We start from the raw sequence: 17,538 nt of genomic DNA, 5'->3' as shown, positions 1-17,538 counted from the left end.
TGCATAACTACCAATCTAGATTGAGGGCAGGAGTCACAGCATCAAGCGATCACTTGCCAACGGAACAAAGGTCAGCTTATTGGCCAATTCCGGCCAGCCTTTTGACCTGGCCATCGACATAATTGGGCGCCTGCTCTTCTGGACTTGCTCCCAGTCTAACAGCATCAACGTTACTAGGTAAATATTTAATAAACCCATTAGAGTAACGAACAAGGTTTAATAATTTTGTGTAATTCAAGTTTCCTGGGCGAATCCGTTGGCGTCATCGACACGGGAGATTCCGAGAAGCCTCGCAACATTGCAGTGCATGCCATGAAGCGCCTGCTCTTCTGGACAGATGTAGGTAGCCATCAGGCTATAATACGTGCCCGAGTTGATGGCAATGAGCGCGTGGAGCTGGCTTACAAACTGGAGGGAGTAACTGCCTTAGCTTTGGATCAGCAGTCCGATATGATTTACTATGCACATGGCAAGCGAATCGATGCCATTGACATCAACGGGAAGAACAAGTAAGTTTGAAAGCAAATTTTACACATTTTGAAATTAACTTCACGTGTTCTCTACCTAGAAAAACACTTGTTTCTATGCACATATCGCAAGTGATCAACATCGCTGCCTTGGGCGGCTTTGTCTACTGGCTGGATGACAAAACCGGTGTGGAACGAATCACAGTCAATGGCGAAAGACGATCTGCTGAACTGCAGCGGCTACCTCAGATCACCGACATACGGGCCGTTTGGACGCCGGATCCGAAAGTGCTGCGAAACCACACATGCATGCACAGTCGAACCAAGTGCTCCCACATCTGCATTGCCAGCGGCGAGGGAATTGCTCGAACCCGCGACGTCTGCTCCTGCCCAAAGCATCTCATGCTGCTGGAGGACAAGGAGAACTGCGGCGCTTTTCCCGCCTGTGGTCCGGATCACTTTACGTGCGCGGCTCCCGTATCGGGAATCAGTGACGTGAACAAAGACTGCATCCCCGCCTCCTGGCGTTGTGACGGACAGAAGGACTGTCCGGACAAGTCAGACGAGGTGGGTTGTCCCACTTGCCGGGCTGATCAGTTCAGCTGTCAGTCGGGCGAGTGCATCGACAAGTCGCTGGTATGCGATGGCACCACCAATTGTGCCAATGGTCATGATGAAGCGGATTGTTGCAAGCGGCCAGGGGAGTTCCAGTGCCCTATTAATAAGGTAAGTTTGTCGTATACCGCCAACAGCTGAGTTGCATATTAAACGCTTTTGAAAACCATTTAGCTCTGCATCTCGGCCGCCTTGCTCTGTGATGGCTGGGAGAACTGCGCCGATGGAGCCGATGAATCCTCCGATATCTGCCAGCAGCGCCGCATGGCTCCTGCTACCGACAAACGTGCCTTTATGATTTTGATCGGCGCTACCATGATCACCATATTTTCGATTGTCTATTTGCTGCAGTTCTGCCGCACGCGGATTGGAAAAAGTCGAACGGAGCCCAAGGATGATCAGGCCACTGATCCGTTGTCGCCCTCGACGCTGAGCAAATCGCAAAGGGTTTCCAAAATCGCTTCCGTGGCGGATGCCGTACGCATGTCTACTCTGAACTCCCGCAACAGCATGAACTCCTACGATCGCAATCATATCACAGGCGCTTCGAGTTCAACGACGAATGGTAGCAGTATGGTGGCGTATCCGATCAATCCACCACCGTCGCCGGCAACCAGATCGCGTCGTCCGTACAGGCACTACAAGATCATCAATCAGCCACCACCGCCCACACCCTGCTCCACGGACATTTGTGATGAGTCTGACTCGAACTATACGAGCAAATCGAACAGCAATAACAGTAATGGGGGGGCCACAAAGCATTCTTCCAGTTCGGCGGCCGCCTGCTTGCAATATGGCTACGATAGTGAGCCGTATCCGCCGCCGCCGACACCACGCTCCCATTACCACAGCGATGTGCGCATTGTGCCGGAATCCTCCTGCCCGCCATCGCCGTCATCGCGGAGCTCCACGTACTTCTCGCCGCTCCCGCCCCCGCCATCACCAGTACAGTCGCCCAGTCGAGGATTTACGTAACATTTTGAGAGTTACATGTAAATTGAGAGGAGGAGCAACATATCACTTCTTTGCCAAGCTTTTCGTCTTATAATTTTTTTATTTTCCCAATTCTAATTGCTACAACTGATTTGTAAATATGTATGTGAGTTTAATTGGTCATTTAAGGCTTTAACTAATTTTAATCATAGCTTAGAGAGAGCGTCCATGCCTGAAGGACTTATTCGATCTCGTTAAGTTTCATTTTGCCAGATAGCCCGAAATAGATTGCAGTACAATGCTTTGCAGCTACCATACGCAACAATAGACTGCAGATTATTAGTAATTACCTTAGGTCTAAACGATGTAATATTCGATAAGTGAGTCTTTTGAAATTCCGTGTGCCAAATTTTCCGAAACCTGACAGAAAATTCACAATTGGTTAAAACCGAAATACGCAATTTTGATTTAAATGCATTTAACACCTAGACTTAGTTTAATATTTAGTTTAAAAGTGTAAATAGATAACTATATTATGAAGCAATATTGACAAATATGCGACTAATTCAACTGTCTTCTTAATTGTTATAAACACCAAAAAGTGCCTCATTAATACGTGTGTTTTTTGTTTAATCATTAATTCTCCTATATCATTTATTCATAGATAATACAAATGGATAGTTAGTTATTCATACAACGTAGGTCTTTGCAATAAACAAATTGAAGTTAATTCATATTTATAGTTAATTTTAGTGAACGTAAAATGTAACAAACAATATTTTTAAATGTAAAATGCAGTATTTTTAAAAAATATAAATATTGACTTTCATTAATGGACTTTGAAATTATTAAACTGGCACGACTAGATGGCGCCACCTGGGAATGTAGAGTGGATGTTAATCTTGTGTAAAGTAAAATATACGTATAATACTCATTTTCTACGAAGAAAAAAAGTTTTTATAAAATAATATGGATGTGAATAGTCATTCAAATGCCATACAACACAAAGCACGGATGAAAAGTATTTACTAAATAAAAAACAATCTTTTTACATAAATGTTAGTTTATTATAAAAATCACAACGGTAGAAATAAATACTATTTAACAAAATGGAATGTTGTTGGTAAACGAAATAACACAGTGCTGCGTATGCAATTGGTATGTACATATTACACGAACGTTATGAATTGACTATAGACTAGAGTACAAATGTGATGTATTGCAGTGGGTACTTAAGTTGGCTTCACGCCGAACCAACTCATCTTCCAATTTAATGTGTCGTGCAGCAGCTTTTCCTCCTCGGATGTTAATTGAAGTAAAGTGGATACGGCACGTACAAGGTGCCGAGCTTCAACCTAAAGAAATATACATGATATCGAGATAATTATGCAGGAAAAGAATGAAATTCCATACCTCACGACTGGTCAAGAACTTTACAATTACGTGTTTCAAATATTGAAAATTAACCTCGTCCATTATGACGCAATTTCCCTTGTCACCAGTTGAAAATGCCTCCAAAGACGAGCTTGAGATTCTGTGACCTGGTGTCGTTGTCGGATGGGAATCACTGTCTGTGGATATCTGCGCACTGCGTAGTTCCTTTTGCACGGTTTTTTTCAAGTCAATTAAACGCTGATTCAGTGTTTTTATTGTCTAGGCAAAGAAGAATTGGTTAATTTTTTTTAGGAAAAATCGTTCATACCAAATCTAACCTTATTCTTTTCGATTATTTCCAACTGAACTCCTTCGAATTCGGTCAGCTTGTGGGCATTATCCTGCGCTGTGTTGCTAACCTGCTGCAACGTTTGCCGTGCTTCGGATATATCTCTCTCCAGTTGATTATTCCTATCCTGGAGGTCGGAGGCCTCGCTGCGCTCCAAGCGCAACTGCTGCCGTAAAATGTCTTCGCTCTGGGCGATTTCCGCATTGCGAAGTATTGCAGTCATTTTCTCCTCACGTTCGATTTCCAGTTGCATTATGGTTTCGTCCAGCTGCTCCTGTTTTTCAGTCACTTGAGCCCTTAGCTTTTGGGCCACCTGCTCCGCATTCGAGGAGTACTCGCTGAACCTGTCATCCGCTGCCGTCAGACGAGTCTTGAGATCTTTTACCTCTGTTTCCAGATTTTGCTGAGAACATTCGGTTTATTGGTTTACAAAATCTCCATCAACATTTGGGGATATTCAGGGTAAACATATATGCGTGCATTATTGAAGGAAAAAGTTTACCAAAAAGTTTGCCAACGATTAAATCAGTTTAATGCGAAAAGGAAAACATTTACAATCAAAAACTACATAATAGGTGTGGTTGGAAAATTCCAAGTAAACCAGGATCTTAATTGTTAGAGTTAGTACTGCGTTGTAGAGTAAATTAGTGTTACAAGTCCCAATGGAAATCGTCAGAATCGGGAGGCATACTCACAGATTTGTTGCGCTCAAAGAGGATTTGCTGCTCGTTCTCCTCTCGGCACTCTTTCAGGGTCACACTGAGTTCATCGATTTCCTCCTCCAGCAGCTTGACCTGCAATTAAAATGCATAAGTACTTTCACTGAGGTATAATAATCTAACTTACCTTATCATCCCGCTGCTTTATTTCATCTTTGGCCTTTTCGAGTTCAAATGAAACCTGCTTTCGGCTTTCAATGGCATCGTCGCGGGATTTAAGAGCCTTGCGCTTTTCGGTGGTCTCTTCGGCCACTTGTTTTGATAGACGACTAACTTGCGTTTCCAGCGCCAGATTCTGGCCACTCCACGATCCTTTGATGTCCGACAACTGCAGATGGGCCTCCTCCAAGTGCTGCTCCAGCAGCTTATGTTCCCGGATGAGGGCTTGTACTTGTTGCTCGGAGTTCAGTTTGCCCAGGGACTCGAGTCGCGACTCTTCGACGATCTTCATGCGCTTTTTGAGGTGTCGGTTTTCCTCCTGTACCGCCGCCAATGTGGTGGTCAGCAGGTTCTTCTCCTGCTGTGTGGCATGTCTCAGTTGCTCCAGTTCGTCGCGTAGATCTTCGGCCACGGATTCAATGGGACGCAGCCGTTCTAGTTCCTCGCTCAGGGACTCGATTTGCTGGGCCTGCTGGCGCATGAGACCCATGCGGTCCACTGACTCCTGCTCCCGAAAACTTAGTAGATTCTTTAGCTTGTCAATCTCGATTTGCTGCAGATTCTGGATCTTCTCCTGTTCCTCGCAGTATATGTCCTTCTGCGTCTGGGCCACACGCACACTCTCTAGCAGAATCTCGTTGGTCTTGTCCACGCGCGTCTTCTCCTCCTGCAGCTGCTGTAATCCCTGCGTGACGGTCGACAGCTTTGTGGTGAGCTCGTTGCACTGACTCCGCAGCTGGCACAGTTGCTCCGACTGCGAGAAGAGCAGAGGTGTTTGTTTATCCGTTTAATGTACATATAAGTAAGTATACACAAATAGACTGTTTTTTTTCGTTTTCGTTTACCTCATTGTAGAATCCGCCACCGCCCACATCATCAGCTGAGTTGGAATTAATGCTAACGCGGCGACTACGTAGCCGGTAATTGTTATTGTTGTTGCCGGGATAACGTTGATTGGCCGATTGGACCACATCATCGCCAGTTTCCTCCTTGATCTTGTTTTTCAGTGTGGCAAACATTGTTGCGTTTTTCGAGGGGGAGCTTTTTCTCTGTTGCTTCTCTTTTTTTCTGGCTGTGTACTGCCCCCGACTGAAGTTGGCCTGTTTGTGGCTGGGGCTGACGAAAACGTGCCCGCGGAGCGTTTATAACATGGCGTTATATCTAGTGGCCGTAGTGTTCCACTTGCTTATCAGGCGAATGCTAATTTTCGTAAACCGTCGATGTTGTTTACCATCGATAAGAATCGACTTTGCAGTAACGTAAATCGACGCACAGCGTTGCCACACCGGCCTGTCAACTTTTTCCCGTTGTATGGCAGTGCTGCCATAGAAGACACGGCTGCATTCCGATAACTGACGCCAAAAACAGCTGTTTCAGCGCGCTTCATTTTCCAAACAGAAAAAAATCGTCATTGTTAGCGTCCTTTGTGAAATTGTCAAGTGTTAGAATTATTGTGCGCAAAAGTTAACTATTTAAGTACTTTCCATGGACCAGTCTAAGCAGGTTTTGCGGGACTATTGCGGCGATGGCAATGGCACCTGTGCATCGTCCTTGAGGGAAATCTCCTTGATTGAGACCGTGACCAGCTTCCTGGAGGAGAATGGCGCCTCGGAAATCGACAAAAGGGTTCTGCGCAAACTGGCCGAGGCCCTGTCCAAAAGCATAGACGAGTAAGTGCCAAATTCCAGCATAAACAATAACATATGTACCAATAAGACGTGTTTGCTAACCCATCGAACTCCGCGTCTACTGAGAGTGCGCAGCAGATGATCGTCATGTGACATGGTGATTGGGCCCACTGTGATCGGGAACTAACGCTCTCAGCTGGAGCTCTCCCAGATCCGCAGTGCTCGGTCCCATAGGGGGAGGTACGCTCACAGGCACAGGCGTACAATGGGTGTATACCCACCCCAAAAAATTCGAAGAGAGGAACAATAACACAGCACTGAAAAAAATTGCAACCAAAATTTCACTCATTTTGTATATAGTAATTTGTATTCTATGCGCTATATGCATAGTTTTATGATGTTAAATGAAATTTGTGTTCTTGGTTTTCCTGAAAGTTTTACGTTTATTTTTTAAGATTTTAGGCATTATCATCTAGAATTTATTTATTCGCCAGAGTTAGCTAACTACATTGTTAAAATTTGGCACTAATTTATAATTATGTAAGAAGAGTAAAAATAGTCTTTGAATCATTATTCAAATTTTAAGAACTCTGGTAAATGGTATTTTTCATCCGTAAATATTCATTTTTTTTTATTTTAAAAACCTAAAGCAAAAATGATTTTAAATGGGAAAAACAGCTAATCCTCTGAACAGCTAGTCTGGGTGGCCAATGAACTGCGTGTGCCCACTGCATTCTCTCAGTGTACGGCATTGGGAAATGCGTAACATCTGCTGAGCGCATTTTCCGCTCCTCGCCGGAGATGAGCCCGAGTTTTCCGCCCCTTCCCTTCGCTCTGCATCGGGTCGCTCTGAATCGGTCGCATCGCAGTTTCAGTCAGTTATGTTCTAGCTTTCGGTTTATTTGGACGTGCAGAGAGCGTTTTTCGGTTTATTTTGCTTGCCTCTCGGCTGTCAATCGTGCCATATGTACATATATATATACACACCTACTCATATACTATATTTCGTATGTAAATAGAAACAATCAGCGGGTCAAGCGTTGTGCGGGTGTGTGAGTGATTGATTGTACATACATATCTGTACATAAGTGCAATTGTTTATATTGCACTACGAGATACAAAAAGTGATAGATTGATTTGTTTTTGCTGCCTATGGCGCTGTGGATAAGCGATTCGTAGGATGCTGGTGGTTCTCGGGTGAAAAACAAATCGAAATACACAGATATACATATAAAGTACAAAGTGTGCTCGGATGTACAATAATGTAATATATACTTAGAAATGCTAAAGATATATATGTGCTGGTGCCCCCTGATGTTGTTGTTGTCGTTCATTTGGTTTGCTTTGGTTTGTCGCCACGATGCTGCGGCTAATTTTAGTCGGGGAAAATGTATACGAATTAATTTGTTTGTGGAATAGTGCATTCCATGGTTCAATCGACAGTCGTATCGTATCATCGTATCGTTAGCTGCGATTTCGTACTTCCTGGAACTCTGAGTTTCCTCATAAGTTCTCTTATCAGTCGGGAGTTTCGTATGCTCCGTGCGTGCATGTGGGCTAGTTACACACACACGTGCATTCCTCAGGGGTCATGGACTCGTGGATTAACCCCTATGGGGTAAAAACGGAACTGAGCACCTCTTTTGTTGCCCTTCCAAACTGCAACGCTGAGTTCCCTACCCTCGAAAAAAAGCATCCTGGTTGGTAAAGTACAGTATCGTACATATAATATGTAATTAGAGGCGAATTTATCAAGCAAATGTATCATACAATTTTTTTTATCCACATTAATAAATGATTAAAAAAAGTCACATTAGTCATAATATAATTGAGTAATATGCCGAAATATTTAAGAGGAATAATTCTGAGGCGTTGTTGATAAAGAAATATACTAATTTATCGCTTATTTGATTGGCATTTCCTTTGTCATTTTGAACAATAAACATGTCGTATATGTAGACAAGTTTATTTTGTATATTTTGGAATGAATTTAAATATGTATGTTAGGCATGCAATATTCAAAAGAAGGGTCAATTGTAACTCGCATTATGACTACCTGTCCGAAAACCTTCAAGATTCAGTACGTCCTTACCATATGGTTATTGTCTAAACTCCATAACTAAACTTATCTTGATCGGATTTTGAAGTGGCATACCTCTAAATATTTCTGGCACAATTCTCTAAAAATCTGCATTCAAATTTAGAAATTTATTTTTTTTTAAATTTTTTTGTCATTTTTTTGATGTAATGATGAGAAATTCAAAGAAGTTAAAAAATGTCCAAAGGCTGAAGTTCTATACTCCATAACTCAACTTATCCTAACCCGATTTTGAAGTGGCATATCTGTAAATGATTCTGGCGCAATTCTCTAAGAATCTGCATTCAAATTTAGAAATTTATTTTTTCTTTAATTTTTCTGATGTATGATGTAGAAATTCAGAAAAATTCCTCCTTCGCATATCACTCGAAGTACGCTCGATCCACTTCTGTTTATTGTTATTGTATCTCTTTGTTGATTAAAGCAGGCGCCTTTGTGTGTCGTCAGCCATAGATTGACACCCACTCGAGGCGCGCCAGGCAGCCAGGTAGATGAGTTTCAGGGTTCCAGAGGAGGTGAGAATGGGCTGCTAACTGCAGTTTACCTGGCGATGTGAGGGCCTGAAATGCACCCGCTATAGAGTTCAGGTGCTAACCGAAGAGACACATGTTCCAAGACGGTTCCAGGGGCCACCTGTTGTTGTTATTGACCCGGTCGCTCAGCTGGCGCTTCTCGACTTAAACCATTGATTTTCATTACCACCATAGTAACCAGCGATGGCCGAAAGCCAAAACAAAACAATGAGTGAAAATGTTTGCCAGGGCTTTTCTCGTTCCGTTCACAATTTTGCTGCTTCTAATGCGGTCGCCGTTTTGCAGTTTGCTCAATTCCTAAAATAAAAAAACGACCAGAGGTGCGTGCTGTGTATGTGGTGGTAGTATCTTGTAAGATGCGGTGGCCCACATGTGCCGTCGTCCATCCCCCATCTTCTCGGTTGGGATGCATCCCATCCGTAGGAGCGCCAGACTCTTTGAAGCTTCTTCCGCTCTACGGCTGAATGCTCCTGATTGCTGCTGCGCACGTCGCATCGCCCAGCAGCCCATGACTCATGGCAGCTCGCCCCTTGGAAGGCGACATGGCGGATACGTAACGAAGTCTGGCGTGCGCCGCGAAAGTATTTAGGGAATAAAGCCAAGCACAAGAACAACAACAACAGCCAGGGATGACGTGTCCACCCGTGTGAAAGCAACTAATTAAATCTCAAAATTAGAGTCGCTGCAAATATCTACAGAATCTGCTAAAGCAAAGTGAAAAAATATATATAAATAAACGCGAATAAGAGCGCAAATGCTAAATGAAACATAGAATATGGCGGGTATCTTTCGATCTACCTCACTGAACCAGTCGGCGGATGTACCTGGCTCCCCATTCAAGAGATACTCTCTGAACTCCAGCAACTCACCATTCTGGTAAGTTCTGTATTCTATATTAGTTGGGCCCACTGTACGTAATCTATACTGGCTAATTGGACTTCCCTCTTCCCCGATTCACGGCGGATTTAAGGCGCGGAAGTGTAATCTCATCCATTCCGACTTGTGGCTTTTGGAAGTGCGATCATTCAAGTGTGACTTTAGCTGAAATTTAGTTCACAGCGCAATTGGGCAAAATCGAAAAAAGAGGTTGATTGCCGATTTGGGCAATTGGGTGTGTCTACAATTGATGGAACAAATGTACTGTGCGGATCATAGTTTTATGATGGTACTCAATAGTTTTTTTAACTTAATGATTGAAGGTCAAACCGGGTTTCTATTTCAAAACTGGAAAATTGAAAATATTTCAAAACACAAATGGGTCGTTCCTTCTTAGTTAATATTATTAAAGCCATTTTAGTATGGTTGTGAAATCAATATAGTATCCCACTGTAGGTGTTCATTTGATTGAAAATTATTCTGTTATTTTTCCGCACCAACGAATATCTCGTGAAAACTGGGCAAATCTCTTAATTAGACAATATATGCTCAAAACAGAAATCTCGATCATTTCCAGTTTCCTTTTTCGTACAAGGGAGAAATGTCATTAATTAATAGTATATATTTAGCGTTCAGAACAAAGTGCAACGCAATCATCAAACCTTGTTGCAATTGTCCGTCTATTTTCCACTATTTAATGCCAATTTAAGCCATAAGCCGGGCCAAATAATGTAAACCGGTTATAGAATCGGATTAAGCGCGCTAGCCAAGATCGCTAGATACTAGTAGATTTACCTTGATGGCCGGAGTCGGAGAGCCACTTCGTGACTGGAGCCCGCTTGGAATGGTCCGATCAAGTTGGTCGCAAGTGAGACTACTCCCGTTGCTGTGGTTCCTGTTCCACGGGATTCCCCTGCTGGCCATTCGCCTGCAGCCCTGCGAACTAGCTGGCCAACTCTACATACTGGATGTCCCGAAATCGGAGTTACCCCTGTGGCTTTGTATTGCCGAATTCGAGAGCCGCTTCAACACGCACGTTGTGGGCCAGGCCAATGCGGATGGATCCCGGGACTACGGACTGTTCCAGATCAGCGATCGCTACTGGTGTGCGCCGCCGAATCGAACGGAATACTATGCATTCAACGACTGCAATGTGAATTGCACTCGCCTTCTGAGCGACGACATCACCATGGCCGTCCAGTGCGCTCGGCTCATCCAGAAACAACAGGGCTGGACGGCCTGGTCCGTCTACCCGGAGTTTTGCAATGGCACTTTGGATGCCATCGACGAGTGTTTCCAGCCAAGGAATGCCACTGATTTAAAGGCCGTCGACGAGCTGGCTGAGGTCAAAGATTGTTAGAGAATGTCTGCCCATTAGGTCATCACTGCCGAAATATGAAAACTGATGTGTGCAAAATTAAAATCTCAATTACCGTTTAAACTCGACTTGTTTTATTGGATGTTCTGCGAGGTCACAACGAGTTGCTTTTAGTGTGCTTAATTAACAAATTTCTCTCTTTTTTTACAGCACCAGTCCGGGAGCCCTGCAAGATGTCACCATGGAGAACTCATGTATGTATTACTATGACCATGTCAAATATTTCCTGCTTAATAAACGCTTATATCAGTGGACATCTCTAGAGCCGTTAAAATTGAGGAAACTTTGTGGAATTCCACTTTTTTCAAGCAGGCTATGAACTTAACGTGCTATTTTATTAGAATGGAAACCATTGCATATTAGGATTCCGTTTTGGCTACACACACGAGCATTCGTACATTTACCCGGCCGCGCCGTTGCCATTTTATATTTTATATGTGGTTGCGCCCTAACGGCTAGGTGAAAGCTTATAAAATCATGAATAGAAATCGCTCATCGACGTCGCATAATCCGAGAAATCTAAAGATTCTTAGTTAGTCTTAGACCTATGGGTCCTAGGCACTCCAAATTGATATCAATCCCTCCGTTTTCCTTGCAGATGCTAGTTTCGACGTGGCGCGACCTCCGGGCGGCGGCCACTCGCCCCTGGCGATGCAAGGTCGATCTGTGCGCGAGTTGGAGGAGCAGATGTCCACGCTGCGCAAGGAGAACTTCAATCTGAAGCTGCGCATCTACTTCATGGAGGAGGGTCAGCCGGGTGCCCGAGCAAACAGTTCCTCAGACTCCTTGGGCAAACAGCTTATCGATGCCAAGATCGAAATCGAGACGCTGAGAAAAACCGTCGATGAAAAGATGGAGCTGCTCAAGGATGCCGCCCGAGCAATTTCTCAGCACGAGGAAATGCAACGCAAAGCGGACTTTGACAGCCAGGCATTAATCGATGAGTTGCAAGAGCAGATACATGCCTATCAGGTGAGTTTTATCTAAGCCCTTTTTAAAAGCAGTAACCAGCAGCATTTATTTATTTTACCAGGTGGCGGAGTCTGGTCAACCTGGCGAAAATGTTGCAGACACCAAGAAACTACTGCGCCTTGAATCGGAGGTGCAGAGATTGGAGGAGGAACTGGTGAAAACCGAAGCTCGTAACATAGCGGCCAAGAACGAGCTGGAATTCACGCTGGCCGAGCGCCTGGAATCCCTAACAGCCTGTGAGGCCAAGATTCAAGAGCTGGCCATCAAGAATGCCGAACTGGTGGAGCGTCTCGAAAAGGAAGTGGAATCCGCCGAGTCATCCAACGTAAGTAAATCGATTTAGTAGTAATTTCCTTGTAGAGTATTCGGTAATTGGGTTTACGAGAACCCTTCATATTTAGAAGACCATAGAACCTCTTAAGGTTGAAATAGAAGTCGGTAGGGTGGAGAACCAGAAACTGGTCACCTCCATTCGAACCCTAGAACATGAGCTGGTGCGGCAAGTCGGCTCGATGAAGGAGGCCGCCAATACGATGGACGTGCAGCGGCAGTCCATCATGCTATTGGAAGTGAGTCCCAACATCCCACTTCCTCAGCCATACCCACCTCAACTTGCAATCCTCCCTCTCCAAGGCCACAATCAAGCGTAAGGAAAAGTCGTACGGAAGTATGATGAAAAACGTGCTGAAGTATGAGGCATTGATAGCCAAGTTGAACGCCGAACTGGAGATTATAAGGCAACAGAATGTTTACTTCCGTGAACTGTCCGAAAACCTGCAGCAGAAGGAGGTGCGACAACTGGATCGCGGCGTGGCCATCGTGCAGCCGATGCGCATGGCGGCGGATGCCGGGGTTGGTATCACATCTTCTCTTGAACGTAGCGGCAGCACATCCTCATTGCATTCAAACTTCTCATCGATCAGCGTTTTGTGTGGCAGTCAGGGACCATCGTCGCACAAGAGCCTTGGCCATTGGAAAGGCAGTCAGGTGAAGCCCATACCATCCAGCGAACAGTCTGCTCAGCTCCTAAAACGTCGTCGTCCACAGCTGCAGCAACAAACGTATCCGTGTCCCCAGTACATTTATCATCAGGGGCAATACCAGACCAGACATACCCAGTTGATGGCAATGACGGCGCCAAGTACGGCCTTCTACAACTATTCGCTGCCAAGCTTCACTGGATTCCGGCAGTTCCTTTGGCGCTGGGCCACGTAGCTCTCAAAATCATCCTCTTGGCTGTGCGTGTGCACTCCTGCCTGCAGAATACCCATATCCCGCTTAAAGTGTCCTGTGAGATCGGCCAGTCCTTTCACGGAATCGGGTTCCCGTATCTTCCTTGTCGGATGAGCTGCCCGTCGAATATGGACGGCAGCATGTACTCTATTTGATCATCCTTCGTTTCGGTTTCGTTGATAGTTGAAAGAAATCCAATACAATGACTCCGAAGTTGTCCATATTGAATTAGAACAATGTCGCTCCCTCAGACGTCGACAAATTTGTTGTTTAAGTGTATTAAATTTGCTCACCTGCCTCCGTCTCATTTTAATGAATGTTGCTGAGCTCCATTAAACGTATTATATAAACCTAAGCTAAGGCCTTGTTTTGATTCCTCCAAAAGCTGTAGCCATTTCCGGTTTTCTCTGATCACTTTCAGGCCAAGCGAGATCTGGGTGCCCAACTGGCGGATAAGATTTGTGAGCTGCAGGACTCTCAGGAGAAGCTCAAGGAGCGGGAGCGGATCTACGAGCAGGCTTGTCGCACCATTCAAAAACTAATGCAAAAGGTGAGCAGCCAGGAGAAGGAAATAAAGAAGCTCAATCAGGATAACGAACAGTCGGCAAACAAGGAGGTAAGGATTATTTCAAAATGATTTTCTATTTGTTTACAGATTTTTCACATATGTACATCACAAAAAAATATTTGCATTGCTTTGTTACTTGACTCATTCAACATATGAACATTTTTGTGTGCTTTGTCACAGTACTTAAGTTATTAAAAGTGGTTTTTGTGCTCAAATTTAAATTTAACCACAATGACCCTCGATTGCTCGAGTGCCCTAGACTGTATGCACTGTATGCTACGCTAGGAATACCAAAAGATGTTTGGGTTCTATAATGGTCTGACATACATATGTCACCCAACAGATTGCTAAAAATGCGTGACACAGAAAAAATATTTAAAGACATTTTTCTGAGACCAAAGTTAAATTTTCATTTTTGTTTTAGGCAAAGTATTATAAAAATATTTATATTTTTTTAGAACGACTGCGCCAAGGCGGTAATTTCGCCATCCACCAGCGGGCGTTCCATGAGTGACAACGAGGCCAGCTCCCTGGAAATGTCCACCAACCTCAGGGTGCGCTACGAGCTAAAGATCGGCGAGCAGGAGGAGAAGATCAAGCAGTTGCAGACGGAAGTGAAGAAGAAGACGGCGAATCTGCAAAACCTGGTCAACAAGGAGCTATGGGAGAAAAATCGTGAGGTGGAGCGCCTCACGAAGCTGGTCGCTAGCCAACAGAAGACGTTGCCGCAGATAAGCGAGGAATCCGCCGGCGAAGCAGATCTGCAGCAATCCTTCACGGAGGCGGAGTACTTGAGGGCACTGGAGCGAAACAAGCTACTGCAGCGAAAGGTGGATGTGCTCTTCCAGCGCCTTGCAGACGATCAACAGAACAGCGCTGTGATTGGGCAGTTGCGTTTGGAGCTTCAGCAAGCTCGCACGGAAGTGGAGACGGCGGACAAGTGGCGTCTGGAGTGCGTCGATGTCTGCAGTGTGCTGACGAACCGATTGGAAGAGCTGGCTGGTTTCCTCAACTCTCTGCTGAAGCACAAAGATGTTCTTGGCGTGTTGGCCGCAGACCGTCGCAATGCCATGCGTAAGGCGGTCGATCGCAGCTTGGATCTCTCCAAGAGTCTTAATATGACCCTGAATATTACGGCCACATCCTTGGCTGATCAAAGTCTCGCCCAGCTGTGCAATCTCTCCGAGATCTTGTACACCGAAGGCGATGCAAGCCACAAAACTTTCAATTCCCACGAGGAGCTGCACGCCGCTAGTGCCATGGCTCCGACTGTAGAGAACTTAAAGGCCGAGAACAAGGCTCTTAAAAAGGAGTTGGAAAAGCGACGCAGCTCAGAAGGACAGAGGAAAGAGCGACGCTCCTTGCCGCTGCCCTCCCAGCAGTTGGACAACCAGAGCGAGTCAGAGGCCTGGTCAGAGCCTGATCGCAAGGTTTCCTTGGCACGCATTGGCCTGGACGAAACCTCAAACAGTTTGGCGGCGCCGGAGCAGGCGGTCAGCGAGTCCGAAAGTGAGGGAAGAACCTGCGCTATCCGTCAGGATCGCAACCGCAACAGCGAGCGTATCGCCCAGCTGGAGGAGCAAATTGCCCAGAAAGATGAACGCATGCTTAATGTACAGTGCCAGATGGTGGAACTGGACAATAGATACAAGCAGGAGCAACTGCGCTTCTTGGATATCAGTCAACAATTGGAGCAATTGCGAGTTATCAACGAAGCTCTGACTGCGGACCTGCAAGCTATAGGTTCGCACGAGGATCAGCGCATTGTGGAGTTGCAACGCCAGCTGGAGCTTAAGAACCAGCAGATTGACCAACTAAAACTAGCTCATAGCACTCTGACTGCAGATTCGCAGATAACCGAGATGGAACTGCAGGCGTTGCAGCAGCAAATGCAGGAAATGGAGCAGCAGCACGTCGATTCCGTAGACACCCTGCAATCCCAACTAAAGCAACTCAAACTAGATGCAGTACAGCAGTTAGAAGAGCACGACCGCCTGCACCGGGATGCACTCGAACGCGACTGGGTGGCACTTACCACTTATCAGGAGCAGGCTCAACAGTTGTTGGAACTGCAACGATCTTTGGACTATCACCAAGAAAACGAGAAAGAACTCAAGCAGACGCTTGTCGAGAACGAGCTGGCCACGCGGGCCCTAAAAAAGCAGCTGGACGAAAGCACACTGCAGGCCTCCAAGGCGGTTATGGAGCGCACAAAGGCCTACAATGACAAGCTGCAACTGGAGAAGCGTACCGAGGAATTGAGGCTGCAGCTGGAGGCGCTGAAGGAAGAGCAGCAAAAGCTGCTGCAGCAGCGTTCCAACAGCAGCGATGTTTCCCAGTCCGGTTACACATCCGAAGAGGTGGCAGTGCCCATGGGGCCACCATCGGGGCAGGCTACAACGTGCAAACAGGCTGGTTCCGCAATGGTAGGCCAGAGGGTAAGCACATCATCTCCCGACCTGGGCATTGAAAGCGATGCCGGCAGGATATTCAGCGTGGAGCTATCCAAAGCTCAACGAGCGATGCTTAAGACTGTAGAAATGAAAACGGAGGGGGCATCTAGTCCAAAGGCAAAGTCGGAGGGTGAGTTTGGATCAAACTGGTACCAAAGAGATCAACCAACTATAAAATGTTCTTTTTCCACAGAATCTGCTTCACCCGACAGCAAGAGCAACATGGCAACTGGTGCAGCTACAGTACACGACTGTGCCAAGGTAGATCTTGAAAACGCCGAGTTGCGGCGCAAACTAATCCGCACCAAGCGCGCATTTGAAGACACCTACGAAAAGTTGCGTATGGCTAACAAAGCAAAAGCACAAGTTGAGAAAGACATCAAAAATCAAATACTAAAAACGCACAACGTGCTGCGAAACGTTCGCTCAAACATGGAAAATGAGTTATAACGATCGCGCCGACGTCCAGTATATCAGCATTAACCTGAGAGGCCATTCATCCAAAGTTCAATTGCCATTTCAAATTGTTCTTGCCATTCATATATTTTGTCTGCATTGTATTTTGTTGTCTCGTTGCTAACTTGATTTCAATTATTTATGTTTTTTTTTTGTGTTTAAAGAGACCGAAAACAACGAAGCTATTAATACGAAATACCCATGCATTTTCTAAAGACTGTTGAGGGAATCGAACCCATTGAATGAAATACCACACACCTGTCTTAAGCACAAAACAAAGCTAACTTGAAACTGAGTGCTGACAATATGTATCTAACCCGGCGCACTCATTCATATTGAATGACACATGTATATTATAATGTATATATCCCCTAGTATCATAACTTTTACAAATATTCTCTAGCATACTCGACCTGATTCTCGTCTCGCATAACCCTCCATTTTCTAATCACTTGCGTGTAGTCATTGCCTGATTAATGTATTCTCCTACTGCTTAACTGCTCTTAATCCTTGATTTCAGTTAACCATCGAAACGGATATTGAAATAATTGTTTGACTTGCCGGCCAAAACGGTTTAACTACGTTGCCATCCAATAACTCTTTTTTGTTCCAAACATCCCTTTGTACAATGTGTAAAAAGTAGTGTGCGTTGTCCTGGAGAACAAGATCTAGATCTAAGTCATTTGTACCCGTCGTTTTATGGAATAAACAATTGCGTTAGAATTAT

The 17,538-nt window shown here is 45.1% G+C and overlaps 4 protein-coding genes across 12 annotated transcripts in view; 3 read left to right on the top strand and 1 right to left on the bottom strand.

The window, feature by feature from the left end:
- LOC6549641 (low-density lipoprotein receptor-related protein 6) overlaps positions 1-2,837 on the top strand; it is a 30,601-nt gene extending 27,764 nt beyond the window's left edge. The window contains exons 4-7 of one of the 2 annotated variants that reach the window (XM_001975723.3): positions 20-177; positions 240-509; positions 569-1,193; positions 1,257-2,837. In XM_001975723.3, coding sequence (XP_001975759.1) covers positions 20-177; positions 240-509; positions 569-1,193; positions 1,257-2,057 — 1,854 coding nt within the window. In that variant the 3' untranslated portion in view covers positions 2,058-2,837. The remainder of the gene's footprint in view (positions 1-19; positions 178-239; positions 510-568; positions 1,194-1,256) is intronic. The other variant, XM_015156973.2, reaches the window with a different exon arrangement.
- Positions 2,838-3,066: 229 nt separating this feature from the next.
- LOC6549642 (golgin subfamily A member 1) lies at positions 3,067-5,914 on the bottom strand. 2 transcript variants are annotated; one of them, XM_001975724.3, is made up of 6 exons: positions 5,462-5,914; positions 4,585-5,370; positions 4,434-4,532; positions 3,728-4,141; positions 3,429-3,668; positions 3,067-3,370 (listed from the first exon to the last, which is right to left on the bottom strand). In XM_001975724.3, the coding sequence occupies exons 1-6, from the start codon at positions 5,633-5,635 to the stop codon at positions 3,248-3,250; spliced, it is 1,836 nt and encodes a 611-aa protein (XP_001975760.1). In that variant the 5' UTR covers positions 5,636-5,914; the 3' UTR covers positions 3,067-3,247. The 2 variants fall into 2 exon arrangements, with proteins under 2 accessions (XP_001975760.1, XP_015011640.1); XM_015156154.2 differs by lacking the exons at positions 3,067-3,370; positions 3,429-3,668 and having other exon boundaries at positions 4,095-4,365.
- Positions 5,915-5,942: 28 nt separating this feature from the next.
- Positions 5,943-17,537, top strand: LOC6549644 (centrosomin). 7 transcript variants are annotated; one of them, XM_015156977.2, is made up of 11 exons: positions 6,007-6,286; positions 11,280-11,323; positions 11,728-12,101; positions 12,163-12,426; positions 12,503-12,670; positions 12,735-12,953; positions 13,025-13,088; positions 13,149-13,384; positions 13,756-13,950; positions 14,361-16,485; positions 16,549-17,537. In XM_015156977.2, exons 1-11 carry the CDS (start codon positions 6,102-6,104, stop codon positions 16,803-16,805), a joined length of 4,131 nt encoding a protein of 1,376 aa, XP_015012463.1. In that variant the 5' UTR covers positions 6,007-6,101; the 3' UTR covers positions 16,806-17,537. The 7 variants fall into 7 exon arrangements, with proteins under 7 accessions (XP_015012461.1, XP_015012463.1, XP_026836986.1 ...); XM_001975726.3 differs by lacking the exons at positions 6,007-6,286; positions 11,280-11,323 and adding an exon at positions 11,480-11,661; XM_026981185.1 differs by lacking the exons at positions 6,007-6,286; positions 12,503-12,670; positions 12,735-12,953; positions 13,025-13,088; positions 13,149-13,384 and adding exons at positions 7,050-7,292; positions 9,553-9,751.
- LOC26526412 (lysozyme 1) lies at positions 10,563-11,258 on the top strand. The gene has a single exon (XM_015157315.2). It carries the CDS (start codon positions 10,596-10,598, stop codon positions 11,109-11,111), a length of 516 nt encoding a protein of 171 aa, XP_015012801.2. The 5' UTR covers positions 10,563-10,595; the 3' UTR covers positions 11,112-11,258.
- Position 17,538: the final 1 nt, after the last annotated feature.

The sequence above is a fragment of the Drosophila erecta genome, unplaced genomic scaffold (genome assembly GCF_003286155.1).
Source record: "Drosophila erecta strain 14021-0224.00,06,07 unplaced genomic scaffold, DereRS2 tig00000092-arrow-pilon, whole genome shotgun sequence".
In the NCBI taxonomy this organism is placed as follows: domain Eukaryota; kingdom Metazoa; phylum Arthropoda; class Insecta; order Diptera; family Drosophilidae; genus Drosophila; species Drosophila erecta.
This window is presented reverse-complemented; position numbering and strand designations above follow the sequence as displayed.

Bases quoted from the DNA above. Each gene is read 5' to 3' on its own strand.
- LOC6549642 (XM_001975724.3), bottom strand. From the start codon at position 5,635: ATGTTTGCCACACTGAAAAACAAGATCAAGGAGGAAACTGGCGATGAT. The intron at 4,533-4,584 runs GTAAGTTAGATT...TTTTAATTGCAG, and splicing joins TAAAGCAGCGGGATGATAAG to GTCAAGCTGCTGGAGGAGGA. The intron at 3,371-3,428 runs GTATGGAATTTC...ATATTTCTTTAG, and splicing joins AGTTCTTGACCAGTCGTGAG to GTTGAAGCTCGGCACCTTGT.
- LOC6549644 (XM_015156977.2), top strand. From the start codon at position 6,102: ATGGACCAGTCTAAGCAGGTTTTGCGGGACTATTGCGGCGATGGCAAT. The intron at 12,671-12,734 runs GTGAGTCCCAAC...TCCCTCTCCAAG, and splicing joins AGTCCATCATGCTATTGGAA to GCCACAATCAAGCGTAAGGA. The intron at 13,385-13,755 runs GTGTCCTGTGAG...GATCACTTTCAG, and splicing joins ATACCCATATCCCGCTTAAA to GCCAAGCGAGATCTGGGTGC.
- LOC26526412 (XM_015157315.2), top strand. From the start codon at position 10,596: ATGGTCCGATCAAGTTGGTCGCAAGTGAGACTACTCCCGTTGCTGTGG.